General features: G+C 67.3%; 1 protein-coding gene across 1 annotated transcript in view; it reads left to right on the forward strand.

The window, feature by feature from the left end:
- The window catches only part of RXRA (retinoid X receptor alpha), a 24,310-nt gene that overhangs the window by 1,116 nt on the left and 10,777 nt on the right, over window positions 1-12,417 (forward strand). The window contains exons 2-4 of the mRNA XM_077774628.1: window positions 3,973-4,123; window positions 4,465-4,644; window positions 11,555-11,724. Of these exons, the coding sequence (XP_077630754.1) occupies window positions 3,973-4,123; window positions 4,465-4,644; window positions 11,555-11,724 (501 nt within the window). The remainder of the gene's footprint in view (window positions 1-3,972; window positions 4,124-4,464; window positions 4,645-11,554; window positions 11,725-12,417) is intronic.

Below are 12,417 nucleotides of genomic sequence, written 5' to 3' on the forward strand. Positions count from 1 at the left end.
GTCTGCTGCGTCCCGGGGGCCTGGGCGCCCCCTTTGCTCCTGGCCGGGAGCACCAGGCTGGGGCCGGCCCCCTGCCCTTCTGGCGGCACCTCGAGAGCTGGCCCCGGGGGAGAATCTTGCTGGCTTCTCCAGAGCGACCTGTCAGCTCTTTGTGTCTGTGGCACGGGGGCCGAAGGGCCGGAGCCTGGCACCGGTGCAGAGCTTCCATGCCCCTCTCCTGCGTCCTGGTCCCCAGAGCAGGCGGGAGGCCTGCGGTACCGGCGTGAGGAGCCCCGGCTGCCTCGCTCGGCCTGGCCAGGTTATTTTTAGCACAGCCACCCCACCCCCATTCTTGCTGGCTGCACAGCGCCACGCAGCGAGCGGGGGAGGGGGTGATGAAGACTGAGCCCCTCTGGGGACCGTGACAGAGGCAGGGACCTGCTGGTCCTCAGCCCCATGAGGCTCCTTGCTGGTCTCAGGCCTAGTGCCTGCCCTGGACACCCTGCGGGCTCGAATACAGCAGGAGCCTGGGTGTGGCAGCGATGCCCCAGACCTTGGGCTCACCTGCCACTTGGCTCTGTTTGCCTGTCTGGAACGGGGGCAGGGCGGTCCTGGGGAGTGAGGGGTTTTGGGGGCCATGTCCCATTCTGTTATTCTCTGCACCTAGCCTGGCACTTGGTGGGTGCTGGTTGGAACCAGGTTGTGCGTGAGTCAGGGGCCCCAGGCCCCTTGAGGCGGATGAGGGGATCAGGGCAAGAGTCGGGCCTGGGAGGGGGTGCGGAGAGCAAGCCCGGGGTGCCCCAGATGGTCCCTACTGCCCTGTGGTCACCCGCCCCACCTGGCCCTGCGTCCACTGGTCAGTCAGGCCGCAGTGAGTTTTGCCACAGTCCAAGCCACGTACTCCGCCTCTCCTGTGGCTGCCCGTCCCAGCCAGGCCTCAGTCTCCCGGTAGAGCCTTCCTGAAGCGAGTGCAGCTTCTGGGCTTGGGCAGCTCATCCTGGAAACCTGGGGTTCCCCATATTCATGGGGAGTGTGGGTGGAGTTCAAAGGGGGGGCTTGCCCCACCCTCTGCCCCAAAACCACAACCGCGAAGTCATGGTTGGTTGGCGGAACCAGCGAGGTTCTCTGATTCCTGCTGCCGGAGAAGGGCTGGCGCCCTGCCGAGTGCTGCCTGATTGCATCCACGCAGCCCGGGAGGCCCGCCAGCGCCCCGGGTCCGCCCTGCCCGGCCTCCCTGCCCAGAAACGGGTGCCTGGGGGCGCAGATCCCAGGTGCCGGCACCCGAGCTGCCCTGCATCTCCTCCCTGCTGTGGGGCGCGGCCAGCACAGGGCCCGGGAACACGCCCCGGAGCCCGCTGTGGGCCCCATGCATCGAGCCCTCGCCAGCCCAGCAGCCCTTCCCTGGTGCAGAGTCTGCCCAGGCCAGCGGGGCGGCCGGCACTGCCCGCTCCTGGTTGGCACTCCTGCAGCCATGAGGCCTCCAGCGATGAGGCGTCCCCGGGAAGCTGAGTGCACTTTGCAGGGTCCTGTGAGGCCGGCGAGGCCCAGGGCCTGGTTCCGTGTGCAGCAGGCCTGAGCCTGCACCCCCGGTTCTGGCCGTGGGTGGTGGGGGAGCCTGCTGTTGGCTCAGGAGGAAGGGCGTGGCAGGTGCAGAGGAGAGGAGCCCTGAGTGGCGGCAGGAGCCCCTGGCGGGGCCCTGATGAGCCCGATGGTTATTTCCGCGAGTCCCCCGGGCTCCAGCGGGAACCGAGAAAAATGCCAAGGACGTGAAAGGGGAAACGGGCTGGGCCCGCCCTGGCTGCACCACGTGGCCTCCAGGCACCAGCCAGGGCTGTTGGCGCCTTGCATCTCCCCAGAGGTGGGTGGGGTGTGGGGGTGAGCGGCCCNGACAGCCCAAGGCGCATCAGCTTGGAGCTGGGAGGGTGGAGAGTGACCTCTGACCCTGCACAGTCTTGCCCTGGGGGTCACATGGGGACCGTTTACTAGTTGAGGCAAAGAAGTGTGGTGGGTAGCCCCAGCTGAGTGGGGGCTGCCTTCGTCTCCCCACGTGTGCCGGTTCTCCTAGGGCTCCCAGAGGCCTCTGGGCTGTTTGCTGTGCTGGCGGGAAGCCTGAGCCCGGGAGGGCAGGGGCGCCCCTGCCACGTAGCACCGCCCATCCGTCTTGCCTGGAGCTCCTTCCCACGTGGGGCCCCGGCCATCCTTCCTCACTGCGGCAGCCCTGCCTCAGTATACCTAGGGCGGGCACCAGCTGTCCGACCTGCACGTGCACGGGACACAGGGCCGGTGGCCTGCCACCTACTCGGCACAGCATGGGCAAGCTTGGAAGAGGAGATGCCGGACTCCTCTCCCCGGTGGCCTCCCACAGATCCAGCCACGTGGGGTCCTGGCTCCCCAGCGTGGGGCAGGCTGCTGCAGGCCGGGGCTCCCACTCCCCTGTCCTCAGCGGCCCCCACAGCCGGGCCCCCCTGCACCTGTCCCGTGCCCTCCCTGAACAGCTCAGCGGCCCCCTGGGACCCAGCTGGCCACATCTCCTGGAGGCCGAGCGCTAGTGGGTTTGTTATCTCAGTTACCCTGACAGCAGCCCTCAGCCTGGCCTGCGACGAACCTCAAGCTCAGAGGGATTGAATCACTTCCCCAGAGTCACACAGCGGTTGGAGGAGGGCATGACCCAGGGGCCCGGCCACAAGCCGTGCTGTCCCCCCACCCGACAGCCCCGTCCCCACCCAGCTCTGCAGGGCTGCACAGGGCTGTTTCCTGTGTCTCTGGGCACCTGGCTGGGTGCTTACATACACTGGGAACAGTGTCTGATGGGGGGGGGTCCCTGAGCGGCTCTGGGCAAGCCTGTCCCCTCTTCAGCATGTGGGCATCACCTTCGGGCCCACTGCCTGCTACCCAGAGGCCTGCCCTGCCAGGCCTGTGACCTCCTGAGCCTCCAGGTCCGTGCTGGGAAAGGAGAGGACTTTCCAGGCATCGAGAGGCGAGCACCCGTGCCATGCCCGGGCACAGGAGTGTGCACTCTGCATGCGCTCCCGGTGCCTGGGGACACGGAGTGCACGGGGCACCCTCGCGCTGCCGGACATGCGGCTCTGTTTGGCGGTGCCCTCTCACTGCCGGCCCCCAGTGACCTCCCGGCAGCCCACCTGAGTCCCTGTGGGGGTTAGTGTGCTCACGGAGCCACATGGCCCAGGGCAGGGGGAGGGACCCGGAGCCACAGGGCTGTAAGGACCCTCCCAGGCCCCCAGGCCAACGTGGAAGCAGGCATTGGGTGCTTTCTGCGTGTGTGCTCTGAGCACCAAGTCCTTCTGCCCCGTGAGAAAGGGGTGGAGGTCGGGGGCCGTGGGGAAGGAAGGTGGTGAGCTTCCCGCTGGCCGGAGGGGCCTGGGGCTACCCAGGGGCAGCAGGGCGCCTGTGGGAGACTTGCGCACCACCCGGTTTTCGCCTTTGTCAGGNACGCGGCGGAACCAAAACTGCTGTGTCATTGCAGCCGCAGCTGTTGCCAGGGTGACGGCGAAGTTCCCACGCTTCCTCCTGGGCGGCGCCAGGCTGTCAGCCTCCAGGGCAGGGTGGGGCGCGGGCTATCCTGCTGTCCTTGGGTCATGTGATCTGCACCCCNAGGAGGACCCCAGCTCCCTTTCTTTGCTGTGACCAGGCCTCGGTGCCCAGCTGTGGGTTGGGGTCCCAGAGCCCCTGCCCCTGGGGGGGGCTGCGAGCTCACACTGCCCTGTCCAGGGCTCGCTCAGTGATGGGAGGTGGTTCTTCTTCAGGTGGGTGAGAGTCAGGGGTGGAAGCAGGGTCCTGGGGCTCTGGGAAGGTGAGGCCCGAGGGCAGGGCCGTGCTCAGCAGGGCCGCGAGGCCTGTGGCAGGCTGGTCCCCTCTCTGAGCCTTGGTTTCCCTCTCTGTACGGTGGAGGGTGCACGGGCGCCTTCCTCACTGTAGGGCTGGAGGAGGGAGGTTGGCACACGCCCCCCTGGACACCCCACCTTCCCTCCTCAGCTCAGCTCGCCCATGAACCCCGTCAGCAGCAGCGAGGACATCAAGCCCCCACTGGGCCTCAACGGTGTCCTCAAAGTCCCGGCCCACCCCTCAGGGAACGTGGCCTCCTTCACCAAGCACATCTGTGCCATCTGTGGGGACCGCTCGTCAGGTGGGTCGTCGCGGGTGCAGCGGGACTGCAAGGCACCCATGGGGGGTGCAGGGGTGCAGGGCAGCGGGCCCGCAGGGTCCCCATGGGGGTGCAGGGGTGTTGGGAGGCAGGCCGCTGGCTGGGCCGGGGAGCAGGGGCGCGTGGAGCTCCTCAGGCCTTTCGTGCTGGACCTTCGGGTGTTTTCGCAGCAGAGAGACCATGGAGGGGAGGCAGCAGTGCGGACGGCTGGCAAGGTCTGGAGGCCCCACAGCGGGGGTGCCCGGGCCCCCGGCCGCCGGGACCCCCAGTGAGGCCGCAGGCACCCCGGCCCAGGCAGCGCGCTCACGGCCCCCTCCCTGCAGGCAAGCACTACGGGGTGTACAGCTGCGAGGGCTGCAAGGGCTTCTTCAAGCGGACGGTACGCAAGGACCTGACCTACACCTGCCGAGACAACAAGGACTGTCTGATCGACAAGCGACAGCGCAACCGCTGCCAGTACTGCCGCTACCAGAAGTGCCTGGCCATGGGCATGAAGCGGGAAGGTAGGCCCTCCGGCGTGGCCGCGGGCATGAAGCGGGAAGGTGGGCCCCCCCCTCCTGCCCGCGGCCACGCCGGAGGGCCTACCTTCCCGCCATGGCAGGGACAGCGCTGACGAGGGGCGGAGCGGTGCAGGGGTGCCGCCCTGTGCCCTGCCGCCTCCCTCCTGCAGGCTGTGGAGGCGCCTGATTACACCCAGGTCCTCAGAGCAGCGGGCGTCATTGAAATTGTGGTTATTCAGCCAGACCTGGGTCTGAGCCCTTGGCCCCAACTTGCAGTGCGACCCTGCTGAGCCCCTAGCTGTCCGTGGGCCTTCGTTTCCCCACCTGCATGCTGGGTGAATTGCTCGCTTATAGTCTGCCTCTCCTACCCAGGGCCTCGTGGGGCTGGGGAGGTGCTGCCTGGGGTCAGGGCCTGTGTGTGTGACCTCCTGATGGGGCCCCCGGTGGTGCCGCACCTCCTCCGACTGTCCCCTGCGGTGCCTGTGGCTTTCACCTCGTTTCCTGTCTCACCCCACGTGTCCTTGTTAAGAAACTGAGACCCCAGCTGGGCTTGCGGGACTTCTTCCTCAAGGCTGTGGGGCAGGCGGGACACGAGTGTCCTGCGTCAGGCACCGCTTCTGGCCAGGGGGCCTTGGGGCCCAGCGCGGAGCTGCAGGGACCCTGCGGGGCGTGTGCCCGCCAGCTCTTCCTGATCAGAATGCACGTTTCATAGAGTGCTAGGCCCATGCACCCTGCTTTGGACGGGAGGAGGAGCTGAGGCCCAGAGGGTCCGGGGCTTGTCCGAGGTCACATGCCAGGCAGGACCCAGTCCTTTGGGCCCTGGTGCTGTCCTCCTTCCTTTACGCACCCTCCAGGGGGCCAGAGGAGGCGTGCAGCCCGGCCCCGGTTCCTCTGGGTGCCCTGTGTAGTCAGAGAGGGCTGGCCACAGGTGGCCTGTGCACCGTTGTTCCCGGGATGGGGCAGGTGCATGGTGGGCGGTGGGTCAGTGTGTGCCCGGACGTGGGGCACTGGCCAGGGGGCTGGGTGCCAGTGTGCGGGGGGAGCCTCAGGCTCCCCCAAGGACACCCTAGCACAGGGCAAGCGGGTCAGTGCCTGAGATCACTCCCTCAGCCAGCTCAACACTCCTGGTGCCAGGTGCCAGGCGGGGCCTGCATCACTGCATGGGGTCGTCACATCACCAGGCAGGGCCTCCAGGCATGCTCAGTGCTGGCAGGGGACTCAGAGGAGGCAGCTGACCCAGCTGCAGGCTGACGCCCTAAGACTGGGAGGGCATCAGGCAGACCGCGTGCCCGCGAAGGTCTGCGGGGTCCCAGGGCTGCGGAGACCTGGTCTGATCCCTCTCGTGCTGCCCACCGTGACTGGGTCTTGTGAGTGGCTGTTAGAAATGCCTGTGTCGCACCGGGCCTCACTGGGTACCAGCCGGCCCTCCACACTCCCTCTCGCTCCCTGGCCGGTGGCGTGGGGCGTTGGCCCTGACTTCACGCACAGGGAGCCGGGCTGCAGGGGTGGGCACGTGGGGGCCTCCTGGCTGCCACAGGCCGCATCCCAGCCGCAGTCGTGGGCTGGTCCAGAGCTGTGCCAGCCCGGCGATCTCTCCTGCCTCGCTCTCTCGTCTCAGGGATGAATCTGGTGCTTCGGGCCCGAGGGAGCGCACCGCCCTCAAGACGTGATTTATGGGCCGTTAGATAAATACCTGATCCCGTCAGGGCCCACCTCCCCTTTGCCTTGTACTGGATTTATGAGTCATGGACGTGCGGTAAAAACCCTCCTGTGGAGCTCTCGTACCTCCAACACGACCACGCGAAGCTGGGCCCTTCCCCGTGTCTGCCCGTGTGGCTCTGCCACGGGGCCCGGCCTCACCCTTGGGAGGAGTGAGCCGTGGCCGCAGCGTGGCTTTAGTGCCAGCCCCACGGGGAGCTCCACAGTCTCCCAGGCCAAGGGCCCTGGGACTGGGTGCTGGGTACTGCCCCCAGCCCCAGGAACTGGTCCTGAAACAGCTCTTTTTCCCGTCTGTGGCCTTGGGGACCAGGAGGGCTCCCTGGCCGCAGCAGGAGCGTGACTCAGCCCAGAGGGCCGGGGGCCGGGAGCACAGAGGATGTGAGGTGCTGGCTTCCAGGCCAGCCTGGGCTGCGGGGCCCCTCGGGGGGGGAGGAGGGGTCTTGATCACACCTCTGTTACGGCTGAGAACACAGGCGCGGGCCCAGTACGGGGTGGGGGGCACGCACTGATGGGGACCCCCCCCACTGCCCCGCCCCGTGCGGGCTGACGAGGGACACCGCAGACAGATAGCATCTCTGTTGGGCGATGCCGGGGCCTGCGCACACCTGGCACCTGGGACTCACCCTTCTCCCTTTCAGGGGAGGTGCCGGCCGCCAGGCAGGCTGGGCCCAGGCCTGTCTGCTGGAGTGCGCGGGGGCAGGGTGTGGGGCGCCCACGGGGGGTGATGCTGGCCCAGGCCGGAGGGGTCGCGCCGCCCGCCTCTCCGCCTCTTTCTGTCTCCTCCAGGAAGGCCTCTCCCTGCTTCCTTCCTCCCTCCCCGTGCTTTCCGTGCTCCATCTCCCAACCAAAGGACTGGGGCGCCGAGAGGGCCGTGCCTCGTGTGCGTGTGTGTGTGCTCATGTGGGTGTACATGCACAGCTGCCTGTGGCCCACACGCTACTGCTGTGGAGAAGGCCCAGCCGGCTTCCGGGGCTGCCCTGTCCGCACTGGACAGCCTCCACGTGTTCCACGTGTTCCACGCGTGCACCGCGCAGGCTGTGGGCTCGTCGGGAGGAACGTGGCAGGTGGCAGCCCTGTGCCTGCTGGTGGTGGTGGTGGAGAGTGGTGGCCATGATGCATGTGCATGCGTGTGCGTGTGTGCCTGTGAGTGTGCATGTGCACGTGTGGGTGTGCATGTGCGTGTGTGCATGTGTGGGTGTGCGTGCCTGTGTGTAGTTGCTCTCGAGCATAGACTCCCCTTCTGTCCCGGATTGAGTTCCGAAGGAAGCGGGGATGTGTCCTCTGAGCTAAAGGCCCCTCCGGTGGGACAGCCCCTCTCGGGGTGTCAGTGGCCCCGCCTGAAGCAGGGACGTTGGGCCAGGGCCTTCTGGTGACAGTCAGGCCTGCCTGTCTCTGTGCGGAAAACAGGAGGCAGCGGGCTGGGCGCTGCTCCCGTAGCCACCCCCGCCCCTGGCTTCCCGCCCAGCCCCCATGGTCTGGAGGGGCCGCAGTGGCCACGGCGGTGGGTCGGGGTGTGTCAGCATCTCCCCTGATGCTGGGGTCCCTGCTCTTGCTGGCTGCTGCGGGAAGCCGGCCACGCCTCCCTGGTGTTTCTGGGGGTGCTCAGGCCCGGAGCAGGGAGGGGGGGTGGTGGGGAGTGAGGCCCTGTGCTCGCAGACGCCTCCCGCCTGAGGCTTCCCGGCGCCGGCGGAACGTAAGTCAAACATGACTACATCTAAAAGGTGATTGAGCTGGCAAAACATAAATCCCCGGGCTCTCCTGCCCCCTCCGCCGTCTATAAATAAACCCATAATATTTATAACGACGCTGCTCAGAGCTGCCGGCCCTCCACGGCTTCAAAGTGCTCCTCGAGGCATTGGCTAATTAATTGGCGCCGCCCCCGCAGAGGAGGCAGGTGCTGGGGACCCCCACCCGCCCCGGGCACTGCCCCCACACTCGGGCCACCCCGTCCAACCCGCCCCGCCCATGCAGCGGGAGGAAGGCAGCGTGTGGGGAGCGTGGGAGCGGGAGGCGAGGGGACGGAGGTGGGAGCGCCTTGCGGGGCTGGTGCTGTGGTCCTCCCTCCAGGGCCGAGGCAGCGGGGCCGCACAGCTGGCAGGGACAGGGCAGTGCGAGGCGCCCAGAGCCGCCGCTGTCCTGGGAGCTCAGCCGTGGCGCCCCCCGCGCTGCTCCGGACCCGCTCCCTGGCTGGAAGAACGAGTTGAGCCAGAGCGCATGCCTCTCAGCTGGGTGCTGGCCCGGACAGTTTAGGCTTCTGCGCGGCGCATAGCCCTGGGGGGCCACCGCCCCGCTCAGTGTCGCGGGCACACGGGCCTGCCTCGACCCTGTGTCCGTCGCCCCAGCTCCTGGCCGCATCAGTCCATGCGGAGCTGCTTTGTGCACGGTGGCTGAAGGGTGACTGCGAGAGGGTGCCCTGCGCCAGCCCAGCACCCAGCACGTGTCGGGGGCTGGAAGCCTGGCTGGAGGGGCCCCCACAGCTGTGCCGCCCCCTCCCACCTGCCACCTGCCCGCCAGCTGGAGCCCCCCTCCTGCGGCCCCTGCCCGCTGTCAGACCTTCGAGAAGAGCTAGCCTTGCAGAAACTCTGATTTGGGCTTCCTGCCTGGCTCCTCGGCCCAGCGGGGGTGATTTGCAGGTGCTGAGCCGGCCCCTGTCCGTGAGTCTCACTGGCTCTGGGAGTCGAGTCCCTCGCTGGAGTCCACGCTCTGGGTCTAAATCGCTGCCTGCCCCCAGGGAGCCCCGCGGGTGGTAGGGAGGTGTCCCTGCGGACGGCCTGGGGGCTGTGGGCTGCGCTCTGGGAGCCAGGCGGGCTGTGGGGCCCTTGGGGCCAGCACCATCAGGGAGCCCTCACACCCCTCGGGCTGGAGCGCGGAGAGGAACGAGGGGTCCCAGGAGAGGGCTGCCCTCCGGGAGCCATGGCCTTGGGGGTAAGTGGCAGGTGAGGGCAGAGGCTGGGCGAGGAGGCGCCAGAGCCAGGACAGCCCATCCCCCACTCCTCCTCCCGCCTGTCCCTTGCATTTGGCAAACCCATCAGGAAACCCAAGGGAACTGGGGCGCCTGGGTGGCTTAGTCGGTTGAGCGTCCGACTTTCGCTTAGGTCATGATCTTGCGGTTCGTGGGTTCGAGCCCCGCGTTGGGCTCTGTGCTGACTGCCAGCTCAGAGCCCGGAGCCTGTTTCAGTCTGTGACTCCCTCTCTCTCTGACCCTCCCCTGCTCACGCTGTCTCTCTCTCTCTCCTAGAAATAAAATAAAAATATTAAAAAAAAAAAAAAAAAGGAAACCCAAGGGGAGAGGACTTGGTAAGGCAGGCCGAGTTCGGGCCCTCAGAGCCGGGGCAGGGGTGGGTCTGGAGGTTCAAGGAGGTGGTCCTGTGACAGCTGGGTCTCTGAGACCCAGGAACGTGCTGTGCCCTGTAGAGATGTCCTGGAGGGGAGAATGAGCCCGTCTGAGGCCCAGGGGGCTGTAGACTCAGGAAGCCCTGGGTCAGGCTGCACCTTTCGCTCTCCAGAAGGCCCTGCCCCAGGACATTGGACCAGGAAAGAGGGTGCGGAGCACGCAGTGCCCTGAGAGTGTGAGGGCGTGAGGGCAGGATGCCAGGCTGAGGCTCTGCAGGGCGGGGGCTCTGAGCTGGCTTTGGGGATGTGAAGCCGGGACGGGTCAGGGCTGGGGAGTGGGAGACCCGGCTGGCACAGGAAAGGCCTGGTGGAGGAGGAGGGGCCCCAGCATGTGGCCGGCATCCTCAGCAGGGCCGTGAGGTCCCCGGGCTGAGCCCCCGCCTCCAGGTTGGCCAGAGGTTGGGCAGCGGGCTGGGGGCCGGCAGCGGTTGGAGTCAGCTGACCTCAGCTGCCCCGTGCAGGAGTGTGACCCGGGGGCTGTAGGTGCGGCTCGACGTGACTCTATTTTATGCCCTTGCTCTACCCGCAGGCCCCCAGGAGCCGGCCGCTTGCCAGCTCGTGGTGCGATCCCGGGGCAGGACGGTGGGGGTCTGGCCCTGAGGAGGCCATGGCCACACCAGGGGCTGGTGGAGGGGGCCCACCGGAGGGCGGGCTTGGGGGAGGCTGCTGTGATGGCATCTGGGCGTCCCCGACACTCCTAGCTGGCCCAGGCCGTGGCAGTGCTGTGTAGACAGGCTGCGGCTGTGACCTCTCCCCACGGCTGACTCGTTCTCCCCAGTCCAGGGCCCTTGGTTCTCCTACCAGCGAGGAGGGGGTGCAGGTGGGCATCACCCCGGCGACTGCGGTGGCCCCGGGGGCTCTGGGTGGGTCCACAGCCTGACCCCTGGGTCCCGGCCCCTCTTAGGGACGACAGCTTGAGCTTCTGGGACTCAAGTCTGAGGCCGTAAACGCCCATCCACAGGGTGCCCTGGTGGCCTCCCTTCTGTCCACACGGGTCTCTTTGGGGCCGTGTGCAAGTGAACATCCCCCTCTGCGTCCTTCTGTCGGCTTCCTGGGCTCCCGGGGACTGGCCACGCCCTGTCCAGCCATCTGCTCGGCCCTCCACCCCAGGGCTGCCCCCTCCCCCGCCGGGCTGCCCCAGGCCATCTCGGCTGATGCTCAGGGTTGGCATCCAGCTCCCGGTCTCCCCTGGGCCCCCCTTCTCTTTCTGCAGCTGGAAGGGGCTTTCAGAGATCTGTGCCCTGTCCCATCCCTGTCCTGGGGCGCATCAGGAATGTGCCCCGGCTCCCAGCTGTACCCCTGCACCGGCTCTCCAGTTGCTGTGAGAGGCCTATTCGTCAGGAGCGTCTCTGCTTAGGCTCTGGGCCTTTGCACATTCTGTCTCCTATGCCTGAACTATGGCCCTCGTCCTTCCTGCCTCTTTACTTTTCTTGGCCACTTCTTCCAGGAAGCTTTCCTAGCTTTGTCTGAGTCCATAGTCCATCGAAACCCTTCTCACTGCATGTTAGGCTTCCTGCCGAGCCATCTGTCAGCTCCATGAGAGCTGGGCCCCACATGCCCCGGGCTGTGCATGCCCGGCCCCGGCCAGGTCCCGGTGTGGACGTCAGCTGAATGGTGTAGTGAGAGGCCGGTGGGTGTGCTGTGCGAGTGGGTGTGTAGCTGCTGAGAAGCAGAGAGTGGGCCGTGCTCTGGCCTCACTGGCCCTGATGGACGCGCTGGCTCCGGGCTGACACGGCTTGGCCTCTGGTGGAGGGTGGTGCCCAAGGAGCCGAGGGCTGACCCCCTGCCCCCCACTCTGCAGCTGTGCAGGAGGAGCGGCAGCGGGGCAAGGACCGGAATGAAAACGAGGTGGAGTCCACCAGCAGCGCCAACGAGGACATGCCAGTGGAGAAGATTCTGGAGGCGGAGCTGGCCGTTGAGCCCAAGACCGAGACGTACGTGGATGCGAACATGGGGCTGAACCCCAACTCGGTGAGCGTCACTCCTCGTGGGCAGGGGGCTGGCACTGCCTGGGGACTGTTGACCCCTGGCGAGCGCTGCTGGGCGCAAGGCCCTGTCTGTCGTGGGCCGTGTGACCCCGGGAGCCCGCACGTGCTGTCCTGCTCCACGCGCCGCGGCCAGTGCTCGGCCGGGTGTCGGGGGTCCTGTATCTGCCCCAGGAGTGCAGGCCACCTTGCTGTTTCACCTGTGCCCCCACGTGGGGTCAGGGCTGGGGTCAGAGCCCTGCGGCCAGTCCCAAGGTCGCTCTCTCCCTCTGTCCTCTGGCTCACAGTGGCTCCCACTGTGCTGGACACACCGTGCTTACCCACCTGTGCAACCCCAGGACCCTTGCACATGTGGCTGCCTTTGCTTCCTCCTCACGCTGCTGTCCTGGCTAAGGTGTCTCTTTTCCAGGGATTCTTTTCCCCTGTGGCCCTTCCTTCATGGCCCCTGGCACAGGGCAGTCAGCCGTGGGGTGTGTGGTGGGTTAAATCTCCCTCCCTGCCATGAGGCCTGGGGGTGGCATCTGAGCTGTTCCTCCCCGCCCAGCCCCGGCCAGCGACCCCGCCTGCCTGTGGGTGCTCACGCGCGGCCCTTACCCCCGGCTCAGTGTCCTGTGTACTCACGAGGCTCCGCACGGTGAGGCCGCTGCGGCTGGGGGCTGGGCCATCCCAGCTTCCCAGG

The sequence above is a fragment of the Crocuta crocuta genome, unplaced genomic scaffold (genome assembly GCF_008692635.1).
Source record: "Crocuta crocuta isolate KB4526 unplaced genomic scaffold, BGI_CrCroc_1.0 scaffold458, whole genome shotgun sequence".
Taxonomy (NCBI): domain Eukaryota; kingdom Metazoa; phylum Chordata; class Mammalia; order Carnivora; family Hyaenidae; genus Crocuta; species Crocuta crocuta.